This window comes from Neolamprologus multifasciatus, chromosome 20 (genome assembly GCF_963576455.1).
Source record: "Neolamprologus multifasciatus chromosome 20, fNeoMul1.2, whole genome shotgun sequence".
NCBI lineage: Eukaryota > Metazoa > Chordata > Actinopteri > Cichliformes > Cichlidae > Neolamprologus > Neolamprologus multifasciatus.
Window position 1 is genome coordinate 14,905,773 of NC_140458.1, and position 18,061 is coordinate 14,923,833.

The following is an 18,061-nucleotide window of genomic DNA, read 5'->3' on the forward strand; positions in this document are numbered from 1 at the left end:
AAGGGGGAGGAGATGAGCTTGAATAATAGAATTTGAGTTGTGATCAGGGCTGAGCAAACCAGGGAACAGACAAGATGCTTTGTTATAAACAATTTTATAGTAACTACACCCTGAAATGAAACTTAAAACCTGACTTTGGCAATGCATAACTATTCTGGTACCCGTGTGTTTCATTGCAAAGTGATGAAAGGAGCAAAAAACAGCAGCCTGAAAACAAGGATGCTGCATAACGTCAAAACTAGCTCGTTCACACTTTAAAAATAATCCTCATTTATCTGATACTGGACCTTTCTGCAAACCTGTAGCTCATCATCATGCTGTGGCCCCACAGCATATCCACTCTCTCTGACATCATACAAATCCAAGAGTTGAAAAATAAACTTAACCCAAGAATAAGAAACAGTCTGAATCCTGGCCTGATCTCTTTATTTCAAACTTTGACCATATGTAGTTCCCTTTACATTATAAAATGGAAAAGATCCTAACGTAAAGGCAACTACAGTAAGACTGTAGCAAGCGGGTTGGTTGTAGTAATTAACTACAGAAAATTATCCTCTGAGCCATTAGCCATTTTCAGTGAAAAACTCAGTGTACATTAACCGCCTTGCACCAAATGCCAGATGGCAAGTAACAAAAGGGTGTGATATTAATAGTATACAGCATTATCACATTCTGTGAATCTACTTCATCAAGCTTGTGTGAGTGTGGATGGGTCAGAACTGGCTGACAGAGACCTGGCTGGCATGTGAGGACACTACCCAGCAACTGAAATCACATTACCATGTGAATGTTTCAAATACTGAAAGTAAAGACATTGTAGATCTAGTACTACTTCACCTATACGGCCTACATATATGTACCGTTTACTGTATGACATTTTGGCAGTCTGCAGTAGGCATCCACTTACATAATGAATCCATAGAGTAATCATTACAAGCCTCAAGTGTCACACGGCAACCAGTATCAGTGTTTATGTACATGTTTGTAAAATATTATTTAACAAGCTGTAGAGAACTACAGAGGTAACACAGATCAATCTGCCTATTCACAACTACTTGACTGCTATCATTCACAATGTGTGAAAGGCTTTGACAAATGTAATCAAATTAGCCTCATTAGGACTTAGAAATCAATCAGGGGAAATTAGACAAGGCATGAAAATTTACTTGAAGTGCTCAGACCGAGCAAAGCGTGGTATACATTTTCAAATACTCGTGACAGTGGCAGTGGTATCCCCAGGCAGATGTTATAATATTATAACTCAAACATGCAGAACTGTCCATCCAGAATTGTACACTTTGCTGATTTAATTCCATGTTTGGAATTCACTTTTTCAGATGTTTCAGAGAGAGACCGTTTGTCAAACGTGCTGTCCTCCTCTGCACGCCACAGGAAATAATCCAAAATAATGATGGAAATGAAATGACATAACGTCTCTGCTAAGAACAAAATTGGCTTCTTAAACATGCAGTGTTTGTTTACAGCTGTTCCCCTGAGTGGCAAAACATCCTCAGTGAGTGGATTAACGGATGCTTGGGTGCAAAATATCAAAGCTCTGAAAAACTCAATTTCCTCCTCAACTTACAACCATGTCCTCGATAAAGCCAGCAGGAAATTAGTCATTTAACAGGTTATCGCAAAACAATGGCAGCATTCATCTCAATGTCAAAATATTATCTTTTCATTTAAAGAGCAGTTTAAGCCTATCACTGGAACCAAGAGCTATAAGCCAGATGGCGTGCTAATGAACTCTAAAGTGGTTCAAGCAATGAGACTAATAGGTTTTCTCATTATTATTGTTTTGTTTTTTCCTCTAAATTGAAATTAAAGAAGCAATTTGAAAAAGCAAAATGCAGTATGGTAGTAGTTCCCAGTTCACACATACCTTCAGTGATAGCCAGAAAGCCCGTCCGGCAGGGATTCGCTAAACTTTGTCTGCTGATCATAGAGAAATCGTCTCTTTATACTATTACACGATAACTCCATATGGAGGTGGTGATCATCCACAAGGGTTAAAAGCTCCTGGAGTGATGCAAGGGAGCCTGTGCACAAGCTGCCACTCATAAACACACACACACACAGTGGCTTACAGTGGTGAGCATGAGCCGCACTTATTTGTGATTGTCATGTGGTCTGTAAATCAATGCAGTGCACTCACACTGCGGTCTGGGTTCAGTACTCAATATGTTATTGAGTGTCCTTAAAGCTTTACTGTCACACAAACCCCACTTTTGCTTATGTATGTCAGCACTCATGAAGCCTTCGCCACATATTAGAGAGGAAACATCGGAGTATAGCGTGGCCATAATAACCATTCGATAGCACACAATGTACAAGCACACACACACACACACACTCACAGACACACACACTATTCTGCATAAATAAACACAAAGGTTATTGAACACCAGAGGATTTGCAAACAAAGAGGTGAATAAATGACCATTGTGAGCATTAGTTGATAATCTGCTCTACACCATCCCTGAATCCACACAAAGACGCCAGGATGAGGGGATAAAAGATGATAAAGAGGAGGGGGGAGTAGGCTTATCAAAAGAGTGGAGAGCTGGTGTGGGGGGAAAAAGAGATAAAAGTTAATGCTCTGCAGAAGCTAAGAGGTAAACAGAGAAAGACAAAAGAGCACAGTGAGGCGAAAAGGAAAATGTGCCAATGAATCTGGAGCTGAGATAGATGGGTCGAGACTGAAGGCTCTAGACAGGGTGTTAGTTTGCAAGCAGCATGAATGATTAGAAACTCAGCAATAGAGGTGGGGATAGTGTTAACACTTCTGTCTGCCAACTGAAATATAACTGAGCGCTTTGAAGTTTTAAAAGTTTTTTGCAATGCTCATGTGATGCGATCCAGGAGGCTTCTTCTAATCTTTCCTGGAGGGGAGGAAGGAAGGAAGGAAGGAAGGAAGGAAGGAAGGAAGGAAGGAAGGAAGGAAGGAAGGAAGGAAGGAAGGAAGGAAGGAAGGAAAGAAGGAAAGAAAGAAAGAAAGAAAGAAAGAAAGAAAGAAAGAAAGAAAGCAAAGGCTCCAACATGGGGCAACACAAAGAAGCTCAGGCAATACCTCTAACGCAGGTGAGTGGAGAATTGCAGCAGAACCACTGGCAAAAACAATCAGACATAGCCATGAAATTACTCTGCTCTTTTTTTATCTGTGCATTAGTAGTGAGACACAGAGCATGTAAACCTTTGCCCGCTTTCTTCATCCTTTTAAAGTGTGCCATTTGAGTTTTAAAAAGATGCAACAAAACCAAGGTTTTCGTCAGCAGCCGCAGCAGGTGTCTTCTGCGTGAACGTGAGCTGTCTGCCTGCGCCATCCTGTACGGATAGCTTGGCAGAAGCCCTCGCGGAGCTTGCTTGATTTCAGTATAGCAGCATGACAAATTAGCTCACACCTGGGGGCACTCGCCCATTCTCTGGTCTCTGTCGGTCCTTGTAGTCCCACCTGTCGCTGTAAGTCTCTGTACCATGTTGAGCTGATTGGGGGTCTGTCTCTCGCAGTTTAATTGCCATGTTATCAGCTCCACTCCGGCACTGCCACTTCGCCCAGGCCTTTCAGTCAGGTGGACATGCCAATTACTGCTCTTCTACACACACACACACACACACACACACACACACACATACACACACTTGTTCTTGCTCACTCAAATAGCTTCCGCAGCAGCTGATACATAGCGGGTAGTTTGGAATAAAAAAGGGGAAAGGAATCAAATCTCTGCACCACCTCTATGTACACATGCAGAAAAATACACACACCAAAACTAATAAAGTCTCAGCAGGAGTTTCTTGTCGGGGCCAAAGATCCCGGGGTACCTTTCTACTTTCTCTCCTCTTAATCCTTTACTCCAAAACACACACTCTGTACCTATTTCATTTCTTGCCTTCCTTTCTTCTTATGGGCATTGTTCAGCAGTTTGAAATTGCATGCATTCTCTTTGTTTCCTTTCTAGGAATGAATTGACATCAGTGTCATGTCTAGAGATTGGCAGTAGATGGAAATGTCTCTCTCCATCTCCTACTAGCAGCTCTAAAAGGTCCAAAACCAAAATGTCAAAATAAAAGCAAAGTTGTGGAGTTGCACTTCAATTTTCAGACTGTGTATTATAACGCATAATAAACAGTCCCTGTTTTATGGCATTTGGATTAGTGGTTCTATGTAGTCTTGCTGACAAATTAACACACACATACACACACGCACTCAAACTGCAATTATCACATATGCATTGGTGGAGGAAATAAAACTGTCAAGGTTCGAGCCTGTGATGAAAATCCTCATTTACCGTGACCCTCCCTGAAACTGAGAAACATAAGCACATGGATAATATTTATATTGCATTTCATAGAGAGGCAGTGTAATTGAATGGGCTGAAATCCACAGCTACAATAGTAATAATATCTTGAGAAGAAACCAAATTCTCTGCTGTCGTGCTTTGTGTGTTGTTAGTGTTGCAGAATTGCCTCAGTGTCGAGCCAAGTACAGGCTGTAATGCACAACATCTGCCTAGAATTCAGTATTCTTTTCATTTCACCTGCCCCATAGATGAGGGTGCCTTTGCCTGCCTACACATCCTGCACTATGCACTGTTCTTTTGATGCATTTTCCTTTGGTTTGTTTCACTTATAACATTGAACTCGTACTAGTGCATCTCAAAGAGGTAGAATATCATGAAAAATGTATTCTGTTTTTGTAATTTCATTCAAAACAGTAAATTATTCTGTATTCAAGTGAAGTAACATATCAAGTGAAATATTCTCTCTTTTTTAAAAAAACAAATTGTTGATTATGGCATATAACTAATAACTAAGGGACCAATCAGCCAAGACTGTACAGGCACAGGTGTAATCTTCAAAAAATGGGTTTTATTATACCCCAAAAAAGACGTTACTACAAAAATTTACAGTAATGGAAACGAACTATTTTAAGGACTAAGTAGGCCCATAAAAGAGGTCAAACAAAGAAAACAAGAAAACAAAATTCTACTCAAAAAATACTTAGCAACTTATATAGTAACTGAATAAACCATTTTAAACATCAAAAGGGAAAAACCACAGACACAATAGCTAAACACATTGCAAGAGGACACCCCATTCTCCTGTGTGGTCACCAGATGGTTAAGTCCATTTGTTGGCCTCTGCACTTAAACCAGCTCTGCCCTCAGCTTCCTCTTTTACTTAAACCAGGAAGGACTGGAGCAGCAGCCAGGCAACTCAAACATATACCCATAGTATCCTGACAAATGCAAACCAAATTGTGCACCATCATTTGAATTATTGCGTACTATTGTCATGTATTGAAACAAACTAACCAGATTAAAACCTTGTGCTGTATAGCTTCAGTGGCTTTAAATTAACTTCATGCAAAAGTGAGATAGAAAGGTAAATATGAATATTGCCAGAGTACTTCAATCACACTAATGGAAACCACCAATCGAGCAACTCATTTTACTTGAATATTTCCGTCAATAAAGAACTGACTGTTTAGAAATATCTAGCTCTGACAAGCTCCTCTGTTTGATCAGGTGTGCTGGTCTCCTCTTCCTCTTCACAATACCCCATACAGTAAATTCTCACTGGTGTTCAGTTCAAACGAGTTGGCTAACCAATCAACCACACACGATCAACAAACAATTTGGTTTCGGCACAGAGGGCAGGCGCTAACACCTGCTGGAAAAGGAAGTCAGCAACACCATAAAACTTGCCAGCACATGGAACCATGAAGTGCTCTAAAATCTCCAGGCAGACAGCTATGTTACTTTGGACTTGATAAAACACCGTAGCCCTGCAGCAACACCAGAACATTGCAGCACGTACACACAGTACATTAAAAACCTTGGCTTCTGTGTCTCTCTATGACTTTGATTTCCAATTGTAACACAAAACTTACTTTTATCTGTAAAGAGGACCAGTGATCAACAATTGAGTTCTTTTACTCCTTAGCACAGGTAAGATATTGTCTTTCATTTGGGTGTAGTTTGACATTAAAAATGCATAAGCCGTAGCCTCTATTCCAAAGACGTCTGTGTGTGGTGGCCTTTGATGTTCTGACACCAGCATCAGACTGATCCTTGTGAAACTTTCTTGAGTTCTCGAAGCAATGATCTTCTGTGTCTTACCCTCCTTTTGACTGTCATGATTATCATCTAGAAAATTATTTAATTCCAACACCATCAAATCAACTGTCTTCCCATGACTGTGATTACACATACTGAGCTAAACCAAGAAACACAAGGTATTTATACTATTTGAACAATAATTTATTCAAACTCAGAATTTATATTTTCGGAAACTGTTTTTTTTCCGTTTCTATAAGCTATAAATATAAAAAATTAAAACAAAAATAGTCCTGAAGAATTTTTGTTACATGAGTGTCATGTAAACTTAAGCTCCATCCAATAAAGTCATTGTGCCCCTTAAGCTGAATTCCACTTCAGCTATAAGTTACACTAATTTATACAGTGTGATAATGGAAAACACCCACATCGCCTGTGAGTTACTGAAGTGCAAGCTCAGTTTAATTAATCAGTTCAAAGTAATTTAGTGAATCTGCAGCAATCATGGTAACCAGCATGACTGAGGATGACATCGAGTGGATAGGCATATGTAGGTCAAATTACCCCTCACGTCTATTCAAAAATAAAGTGCTAAAGCATGGCCCTACTCAAAAATTGCAAAACAAATGGAAATGTGTTGAGGATATTGTGTGCTGACAGTCAGCTGTCCTAGTGTGTGATGAGTTCATTGATCCATCTCGGCGCCGAGAGAAAATGTGTCTCCTGTTTGTCTCCTGCTTTGCCTCTGCAATCTAACACAGATATTTTTGCACTTTTATAACCATGGCTGTTTTCTCTAAGAGTGTATATCCATCTATGGTTGTAATTATACCTAGTGTTTATAAGTGCAGGCACTTTAAAATGAAAATTTAAAAAAAAGAATAGCATTACAAAAAAAAATTACAAAAAAACAAAAAGAAAAAAAAGTTTTCTAGACTAAGACTTGATGGTGTCTACAAAAGTAGGGATTGCCTGATCCAGCTTTTTCCTGGTCCAGTCTGATACTGATATCTTGGCTGTGGCTGAGTCCAAATATATTGTTGTAGCTTTGTGATGTGCCTCCAAACTGCTGTCTGTCTGTCTGCCATTAGCTCCATTCTACCTTAGCTTTGCCGCTAGCTGCAGCTCAGTGGCAAAGCAAACACACAATAACATAGAACTGAATTGAATAGATCGTGCCAGTGGATTGCCTCATAGTCACAGATATCCTATCTAGATTTTTGGGCTTGAATTGGACAGCTGGCAAACCCAAATATTAAATCAGTGCATCAAAGGTGGGAACAAGAGATAAAAAAGAAATGGGAGAGCCGCCTAGATGAAGTGAATCCAAGTGAGAAGGACACATGTTGAATTCCAGAGAAAGGGAAAGGGCATTGGTTAGAACTAAGAGTAAAGTTTCCGGTAAGAGGTCAAATTGAGGTGCACTAACACATGTTGTTACACTAATTAGACACTTCAGGCTATTTTTTAAAGCATTTACTCAAACAAATATCTTTTTCGAGCTTGGTAAGTTGTCTGTGTGCCCATTTCCGTGGCTAATGCACCACAAAGCTCCATAAATAACAGGTTTTCAAACACTATCAGCTCTCTATTGATAACTCCCTAATGTTGGCTTCTAATGATGCCAGATGTTTCATAGAGAAGCAGAAACTGCTCTGGGCTCCTCTCAGAAACCAGCCAATTAATCACCCCCGTGTGTGCGTATATGCTTGTTAAGCGCCAACACCAGTGCTTCTTGGTCAGAAGTGTTACAATTACTGAAACTACAGTCTCAGTAGTTTCAGTAATTATGTTCCAAAACTGCAGTGCCAAACCAGCGCTATGCTCTCTAGTACTTCACTGAACCATTTCCATATTATTACCCAGCTACTCAGATGTCACAGTCAGACACTTATACAAATGCACACACACACACACACACACACACACACACACACACACACACACACACACACACACACACGCACACACACACACACACACAAATGAATTAACACTAGTTGTTCCACAGATACATCACATTAACAATAGGGCATTAATGGCACAAGTGTGAGTGACCCATTTTGCTTCTTTCGCGTTACATCTCCCAGACATACACACACAGCCCTATCTCTGTGCCATCACATCTATTGATGTTAATGCACTGGCTGATTGTCTACCATTTTCACTTTAGATGAGACAGGCTAGGAGAGAAGAGTTTTATTATACAGACCTTAATTACATCACTTTCTGTCAAATTAGTGCACCTCAAACCCATCTCACATGATATCCCTACATTTACTGGCTGTGCTTTTCTCTTCTCTCAGTCACTGCAGAGAAATTTAAATCAGTTTTTTTTTTTTTTGGTCAAATCTGTTGGTCAGATCTGTTTCATCTCGTCATCCATTTCGAAAATCCACTGAAGGAAGAGACTTTCTTACAAGAATTATTCCTGACTTGTGTCAGTTTTTATTTCCAGCATTGTTCCAGACTCGGTGACTCGGCCCATCAGTGCAAACGTGCTGTGCACACACAAGTGGAAGGAAAAAAATACTGTATATACAATACCCCACATAGCTATATCCCTAAAAGTAGTGTATGTGCATCTCTGTGTGTGTCTGCTTCTACCGAGATCCAAAGCCTGCAGAGCACCAGTGACCTGATATGTAGGGCGAGACCGACACACTGGGATGACAGCTTAGAGCCCGCCCCCACTAACTCTGACTGACAGCGCCGTAACCTCGGCTGCCTCCCACGACAATAGTTTGGTCTTGGTTCCATTTTAACGTCTGTCATTCCTAGTTTGATATAACAGCTATTTCTGGAGCAAAATTCTATAAAAGCATAAGACTACAACTGGAGGACAAAAGCACATGAAGTGGAATGAGAGGAAATGTTTTGAGGGAGATATAATCGGACTCTGACAAACTCATTGCTGTTTATTCCCTTAAGCAACTGTAAAGAACTGCAAAAGTCTTAGATTGTTCTAGGTGCTTGTGCAAATATATATATATATATATATATATATATATATATATATATATATATATATATATATATATATATATATATATATATATATATATATATATATATATATATATATATATATATATATATATATATATATATATAACTAATATCTATAATATATATATCTATAAGAGTTATCTATAACTCTTACGAGACAAATCCATCCTAATGCAACAGCCGCATGTCTCAGTGGATTCAACTAAATCAGGTCAAAAGGGTGCAAACACTTAAAAGCGTAGTATTGTACACAAAGAGTGCCACGCTAAAGCCCAGTGTTTCCACCATTTGATGCCAGCGTTCAAAGTAAAGGATCAAAATGACCACAAATTAATAGAGAACCAGGGCTAGAAGTGGAAATAATATAAGACAGGTAAGAATCTAAGAAGATTTTGATTCAAAATCAAGCGCAGATAAAAACATTTTTTTTCAACACATGATCTTTATGTGCCGTATGAGAGATTGCCTTTGACATAATAGCCCCAATCTCTTCTTGAGAATGAATCACTTAGGAAGTCAAGAAGGGCCACATGAGGAAGTGGGTTACATTCAAGCTAAAATTACAGAATTTCTTCTTTTCAGCCTCCAGACATCTCCTGGGCTTGGACGTTAATGTCAGTTCTTATTTGTGACTTAATTGCAGAAAATCGGATCACATGTACACAAACGGGAACCTGAATGTCATATTAAACTACTCACATTTATCAGTGCATTTCGAGCATGTTATAAATCACTGTAATGTGTATTTTCCATGGTCTGAGGCACTTTTCGATAGCGCCATATGGCTTTTTCATCAGCCAGAGCTTCCCTTGGGTTTGGTAAGCATGCGAGTGAAAAAAGGAAAAAAAAGTTTGTGAAGTGAAAATGTCACATGTTCAATGAGCATGCAAAGAATTGTCGAACTGACGTGGCTGGGGAGGGGCTTCCTTTAAATGTAACTTCAGAGAGGTACCATAGGGAAGAGAGAAGAGCCAGACAGGAATGTTTCCAAAAATCTCTTTAAAGATGATGAAAAGGAAGTGGAAATTAAGTGCATTTGAGAAAGATATATTGAGAACATATAAAATTATGAAATAAAACACTGTATAAATGTGTGGGGGTAAATGCAGCTAACTAGAGAGCATACTGCTTGGCTTAAAGAGAGTCACTGTGCGTTGAGCTGCATTTAAACAACTCTTCCTCTCCACCTCGGCTGACACTTGGCTGCCTATTGACATGGTAAATTGAGGGCCTATTCGAGCAGCACCGTGACAGCCAGAGGAGGCTATAGACCCTGCCAGTTGCTGTATATTCAAAGGAACTTTGTAATCATACACATCAGGGAACAGAGCAGGAAGGGAAAGAGTGGAATATGGACAGAAGGAAAAAGGAGCGCAACATAAGGTGGGCCGTATGGAGGTAGAGCGATTAAAAAGCGTGATTTATAGGCTGGAGCAGAGAAAGCGAGGGAACAGCTAAGTGACTGATAAGAGGGGAAGATGGAACACAAAATTGATTTCTATTTTTGGAAGAGGTACGGGAGGAACGAGATTTAAACTTGTTCAATTTCAAAGTCACGCAAGCACACTTCAGTGGCTTAATATATACACGTAAACCGATGTAGAAGACACATCTCACATGCAGACGGACCCTGCCACACGCTCCTAGGTTATTATTAGGAGTAATGTAATTGTTTTTCGAGTGGATGAATGAATGTGACTTGTGCTCCTGACTATGCAAGGAGGTATGCATTGCTAGGGTGTAGCTGGAGCCATTAGCCATTTGGTGTAATGGGCAGTCTGCTCCACAAGCTTCACTGACCCCCAGCATTTGGTAGGAGGAGCAGGCCAACCTATTAAAAGAAGAGTAAAAAGCTCCAAGCATACCCTATCACACAAGGCCACACTTAATTAGGCTGTTTGTTTAGCAGACTCTAATGGGAGAGTTAGCGACTGAGGGAAAGGGGTTGACTGCTCTCCTTGAAACTGCAGGCTGAAAGACATCTGGCCAAGGATGAGGCTGAGGACACAAAGATATTAGTGGAACATGGCCTCCCGTTTGCTGCTATCTCATTTTCTCGGGACGGATGGTAATGATGGAGAGAAGAAATAAACAATAATGCGAGTCATTACAACTGAACTACGCGCAATAATGGTCAAAAATAAAACTACACAGATGCTTTATCATAACAGCCAAAATTCAGTAATTAAATTGATCAAGTATGCGAGTGAGGGAAAATACAGTGAGTTAAGTCTGTAAGTAACAACAGATACAACCACTGTATGAAATTAAAGCTAATTAGTGCAATCCTTCAGAAAAATTACATCTCTCTTTTTCTTCTGTCCCCACACCCTTTCAGTTCCTCTCCCTTGATCCTTCTCTGTGTGCAGAAGGCTAATTAAAATACAGAAATTGGATATGGGCCTGTGCGCACTTTAATTCAGCAAGAGGATAGAGAAAGGAAGCAGTGAGGGGGGAGAGGCGGGAGAAAAGTTGGAGCCAGGACAAGAATTTGGGAAAGGTGAGGCCTTGTCATCTGGCAGAGTATTACAGGCATGGCATTGGTAGCAATGAGGGCACAGGGCAGACTCAATGAAAACAGTTGAGGTGTGACGCCTCAGAACAGAATCTTTCAGAAATCCACCGCACTCTGCTCTTGTTAATCCGCGACTTATTTACCCCGAAACAGGCTTCTCCTCTTTTACTCATTCATCAATCTGCGAAAGGCCTGCAGGATTAAAGCAGAAATGTTTATCCGCTGAACCGTACTGAGTCCATCTAAGTCCTACACATCGGGTCAGAGGTTAAAGCAGTTGGCGGTTGGTCTCACGGAGCCACAAAAAAAACCCATTACATCATTATCTCAGAAAATGTTTTCCACCAACAGCAACACTCTAATGGATACCTGAGTTTGATCTAAACTTCCTATTGTGTTACTAATACGACTGGCTTCACCCTGAATTACCAAGTGAGTTGTGTAACTTAAGTCATGTTTTCTCTAGTTTTAAAGTTCATCTTGAAGGAAGTCTTACCAATCTGCAGCCATGTTGGGAAATCATCTGAATGATAATACATATATATATCCCTGGCTCAGCTTAGGGCTTTGAACATTTTTTTATAAAACAGTAAGCCAAGAGAAGTTCACTTACCTAAAACTTTACTAACGTAACAAGTACAAGAGCTCGCCTAATACTTTATTAGGTATACTACGTCAACTGCTCTTTAACACAAATATCTCATTAACAATCATGTGGCTGCAACTCAATGCATTTAGGCATAGTTTCAAATGAATGGGAAAGAAACATGTTTTCAGTATCAAGGTTTTTAGTAAGTGCTTCAGAAACTGCTGATATAATGCTATTTTCCTGTGTAGACGTCTTTAAAGCTTACAAAGAAAAGTCCATAAAAGGGAAAATATATTTAGTGAGCAGCAGTTCTTTGAGTGATCAGTGTCAGAAAGGAGAATGAACAGACTGCAGCAGATTCCAGCAGAAGACCACACTGGATGCCTTGTTTGTCAGCTAAGAACAGGAAAGTACAGTTCACACAAAAAAAACCCCCCAAAAAACGTTTCTCGGTCTGATGAGTCTTGATTACTGCTACAATATTTGGATGGCAGGGTCAAAAGTTTGTGCAAACACCATGAAAAGATGATTCAATCCTGCCTTGTATCATTGGTGTAATGGTGTGGAGGTTATTTAATATTTTCTTGGGAATCTTTGGGCTCCTTAGTACCAACTGAGCATCATTTAAACACCACAGTCTACCCGAGTAAGTCAAAGCCAAAGTCTGTGGTTTTGCCCAAAAGTTATTCTCACCAGTATAACTGATGAGACCCAGAAAGGCAGAAATATCATTATGAAGAAGAACATATAAAAAGGGGGTAAGAAGCTTTTTGAGGAACTAAAATTATTTTGTACAAAAATATCTCATTATTTTGGAGAGCATAATAGTGGATGACACTTGAGGCTTCTCAAATAACATACTACAATCTCTAATCAAATTATCAGCAGCTGAATTGGTTTAAAAAAACAAAGTTAAAATTTAAGTAATGCAAAGATATTACAGGTTTCCTTTATAGACAAAAATAAGATTAAGACTGAATACACATCTCATATTTTTCTAATGATAAATGCTTCATTGGTACTCTCATATCAATATTTTCTCATGAAAAGGTCACTTTCTCATTTTTCTCATATACCATGATGATGTTATATCATATATCAAACTTTTCTTTTAAAACAACATTTCAAATGTTTCATGACATAATCATTTCCTTCATATTATCCAGTCGATTTAGCTACAATATATGAAAGAGGTAGGAAAAGGACAAACTACAAAATTATGGCCCAACCTTTCTATTATAAACATACATTACTATGTACAGACATAATCATTTCAGTATTCTCTTGAGTGAGCTACAAGAATATCATCACTTGAAAAAATGGTAGCCAAAGCTATGAAGAAACTAATAACATTAATATATCCTTCAGCTGATAAAACAGCTTATGGAAAGTTCTCAGGGCTCTTGTTAATGTGGTCTGGGAATTCCAGTTACTGTACAAGATTACACAAACACATCCCCCCTGTTTCCTCTATCCCTCTGTCAATTTAGTCTTTATTCCACTCTCTGTGAGTCTAAAATGCACATGCTCGTACCAGGTGCAGCTGCAGGGCAGCAGTGGATCAGAGAGCTGATGATGGATGACTGGAGTGCATGAGTGTGTGTGCATGCGTGTGTTAAAGAGGATTCTCCATGCATTATATTGAGTGGCACACCCTCCTGCTGTGAGGAAGCACGGGATGATGATGGACACGGCAAAGAGGTTAACAGCTTGCACGCTCCCTGACAAGCATAAACACATGAAATTGCTGTATAACCCCTCCATGCCACAGTAGCTGAGAGGGTTAGCACACCATTACCATATTACCCAACTACAGAGGCCCCAAACACATTTGGCTCCAGCACCAAATGGATGCACTCTCTAGCAGGCGATATAGCACACACCAGGAAAACAACAAAGTTTGTGTGTTTACAGCTAACACTCCTCCTGCCGCAGCGCCTCACTCAGAGGGGTGTTAGCTTCCCTTATGCTTCATCAACATGTTCACACATACAAACACAAATGGATGCATTGACCAAAGCATGTGCGCATATTTGGCTTCTCAGTGGAAAGGGGCAGTTCATTTAACACCAAATGAGCACACAATGGTGTGACCTGATCTGAAGAAACGCTATGCATTTGTGCTTTGGGGCTTTTAAAAGAAGGGTTAACCATCATTTGGAGGAAAGACAACACAATAGATTATTCAAGGAGCGTGTATCTAGGCCATAGTTGTTCATTTTTATGAATTATTTTATGGCAGAACTACATTTTCAGAGTAATTAAAAGAAAATAATGCTGCAGCATGTCTGTCTATTAGAAGAAAATTACAGTACAAACATTCCTCATGTTTAAGCCCCCATCCTACAGTAGGTGTCCATCATGAACCGCGGCAAACAGCCACTATCGACCCTTCTTTGGCAGGCTTTCTACCAACATGCCCGGAGAGAGAAACACAAATAAATGTGTTGTTTATAGATTCAGATCCAGCTGTGCGCTTGTCTCTGTGTGGGCCTGTCAGGTTGGTGGTGGGCATGGCTTTTGGCATTTTTTTTGGATGTCTGAGTGTGTGTGCTTATGTCTCGCTGTATTATGGATGGATGGAAACCATGCTGGAATGCTCTATACTGGCCAAAAATCTTTGGATATGCTGCTGCTGGGCTTGGCCAGGCTTGCCTTTTGGAGGACACACACTGGGTTGCCCCCATGTCTATCGCTAATGTGAACATGGGATGAAGCCTGCTGTCCTCTCCTCTGGAGAAAAAAAAAATCCTGCTCATCCTAAACAATGAGCACTGGACGGCACAGTGGCCCACTTGGATCATTTGTATGACTGCTTATCTCAGATATGACAACAGAGCCAGATGTCCTGGATGATTTAAGCAAACATCTGATGAATTTCATCCAATCGGAATTGCCTAATGTAGAGGGGAATATAATTATATAGCTTGACTTGCTGTGCAGCAGGCAGCAAGGAGAAAAATGTAACTCCCTCAGCAATTTACATGAAGATGAGGCAAAACGTCTATTATACCATTTAAAATGCAGATCAGCCCTTGTAAATGATAGTGTCACAGGCCGGTTGCCGAGAGCCTACCTCACAATAACACCAAAGTCTCCTGGCATATGAAAATCAATGCAATGCATTATCAGTCAGTGTCGCTTTGGTTCTGTACGTACCCAACTAAAAGTAATCACAGTTCACAAATTGGATGTAAACTCGGTTAACAATTATCTAAATTTCTCAAATAGACTCTTAAACTTTCTTTCTAAACATTTTAAATAAGAGACAAAATCTTCTTAAATAAGTATCTGTGCCCTATAACTTATTGCAGATGTTAGTAAGTCGTTTCCTAGCTGTATAGTCATCCCTATGCATGTCTTCAAGCAGTGATACAGTCTTTTTGGACCCATATTCATTAAAGTTTAAGTGGCACAGCAGTGTCAGGGTGGCATCAGCGCCCAAGGCTCTGAGTAAATTAATGATGCTTAAGTAAACTATGGATTAATTATGGATTGTCCAATGTGTCAGTATGCACGTATGCATATCTGACTGAGCCTCCACCTTGCAGTCATGCTAATGAAGAGCTAACCTGCTTCAGTAGACAGAGGACAGATGGAAAACCCACTTGGCACTACACCAACGCTCTCACACACATTATTGCCCTTGAGCAAAGAGAGGCTCTGATTAGGCTTCACTTAAGTTAGTTAGCCTGGAGCTAACACCAACCAGCCAAGCGCGGGAAAGAGAAAGTGGCAGGACAAAAAACAAGGGTACAAACAATTCAAAAAAACACTGAAGAGCCTTTTTTGCCCAGTATATTAATGTCTAATTAGTTTTGTCCCCTGAAGCTAGGGGAAGTGGGGTGGGGGGAGAGGGGGAGACAATCAGAGCTCTGCAAAGAGAAATTTGTTTTGAGCTGAGGCTGCATAAAATGTGACCTCACAACAAAAACAAAAGGAAAAAAAGGGTAGGATTTATTTCAACATGTTTTCAGGGGAATTTTGGTTTTTAAAGACACCACTTTGATACGCAAAATCTAAATTTCAGTCATGTTTCCAAGCGAAACAACGCTGCTAAACAGCTTTTGTAGTTTACTATCAGTTTCTTTTCTAGCTTTTCATAAACCAAACAGTAATTAATGAATGAAGAACAGTCATCAGATCAATCAGCAGATTTAGCCACCGCAGCCTTCTACAAAAAAGAAAAGAGAGAGCTGTGGATTGCCATTCTTTGTAGTGTATGCCACCCTTTCAATCCAGATCTAAAAGCAACAAATTCTGTTTTGTGAGGGGTGGGGTTGGTGGTGCTTTGAAAGGATGGGGGTGGGTTGTTGTGCTTACATGACTGATGAAGTCATATTTCATACTTGTGTAACAGCAAAACAAAAACATGAATAACAAAGAATACAGCATCATTGTTATTCTTCAGCTGGTAATGTACGCAGGTGAGCCAGATGCTGGACAAAAACAATCAAGTACAAAGAAACCATGGGTAACACTGAACCTCCAATACAGTCTTCTTTCCTGTAAAACAAAGACTTTGGCTACTTAACTGCACGTTACAGCTGGGTATTTTTGACTACATGCAAGTTTAAAAGTCTTTTTTCTCAAAGGTAAATTTAACATGACATTTATTTTGAAAAGTTCTTACCTGAAATCCTGTCAGAAACAACTTTGCAGATTTACTTATTTATTTATTTGTCCTGAGGATACTTGAAATCTAGAGGCTATTCCACAATAAAGAAAAAATATATAAAATAATCTCCATAGAAACATTTCCTGCTACTTAAAGGCATTTTTATTTCTTTTTTGCCAAAAAATAGCATCATAAATGTTCTATAAAAAATTATAGATGTGGTGCAAATGTGATATGATGTCAAAGAAAACCCCAAAGTAGCTTATAAAGTCACAGTTAGAGACCAGCTCATGCCCCGTATGAATACCCACTGTGGATATGGGTAAGATGCTCTAGTAAAGGGAATAGTAGGCGCTCTTACCGTCCACAGCCATAGTCGGTCTCAGCGTGTATCTCTCCGTGGTGTCAACAGGACTCTCTCATTCTTCTGCCAGACGGATAAAATGTAGGCTACTGAGCGTGAGAGATGAAGAGCGCTTCCTGCCCCTTCTAACCTATGTGAGCATGGAGACAGCTCTTACTGCTGTTAGTACTGGGAGAAAAGAAAAACCTAGATCACACTCTTCCTCTCTGTCGGTTCACGGCCATTTGGTCTCCGGGATGCCGGGACCAGTCCGCTATGAAACTGCTCCTTCAGTATCTCCGCCCCCCTCCCTCCGTACCTGACCGGCTGGAGACAAAAGGTCATTACGCCCCGACACCAGCTGTTATAGGACACAGACGCCGCTCTCTCTCTCCCTCTCTCTCTTTCTCTCTCACCCCACGCACAAACACATCCACGCCTCTTTTTTGTTAAATCACGAGCGACGATAGAGATTCACATAACACAGAACCCCCCACCCCCTTTTTCTTAAAAATGCCCAGAAAAACTTTCGTCTTCCAACTATATTGTTATTGTTGTAATAATAATAATAATAATAATAATAATAATAATAATAATAATAATAATAATAATAATAATAATAATAATCTAGAAGTTTTCTCTGATGTTTGTTTGAAACCTTCTAGTTTCCTCAACCTAAAGTTTCCAAGTTGTGCACACTGGGACAGCAATCAGATAAAGTGAACCATTACAGAAAGCAAAGTCCTGGTTATCATATACTGCAGCATTGTGGTTCCACTAAGGGTCCGACAGGAGGAAGAAGAACGGTCAAAATGAAAACAGCATCAGCGGGGCAGTATAGTCAGTGAGTTTTGCTCACTTTTTACTTTAGCTACCAACACAAATGTTATCTAAAGAAAAGTATGCAGTCACATTGTCACTGTAA

At 39.9% G+C, this 18,061-nt stretch overlaps 1 protein-coding gene across 3 annotated transcripts in view; it reads right to left on the reverse strand.

Moving 5' to 3' along the window:
* LOC146494654 (sterile alpha motif domain-containing protein 10-like) overlaps positions 1-17,602 on the reverse strand; it is a 60,641-nt gene extending 43,039 nt beyond the window's left edge. The window contains exon 1 of one of the 3 annotated variants that reach the window (XM_085147177.1): positions 17,155-17,602. In XM_085147177.1, coding sequence (XP_085003303.1) covers positions 17,155-17,167 — 13 coding nt within the window. In that variant the 5' untranslated portion in view covers positions 17,168-17,602. Of the gene's footprint in view, positions 1-1,885; positions 6,322-17,154 lie in introns of those variants that run through there. The other 2 variants (XM_085147179.1, XM_085147178.1) reach the window with 2 other exon arrangements.
* Positions 17,603-18,061: the final 459 nt, after the last annotated feature.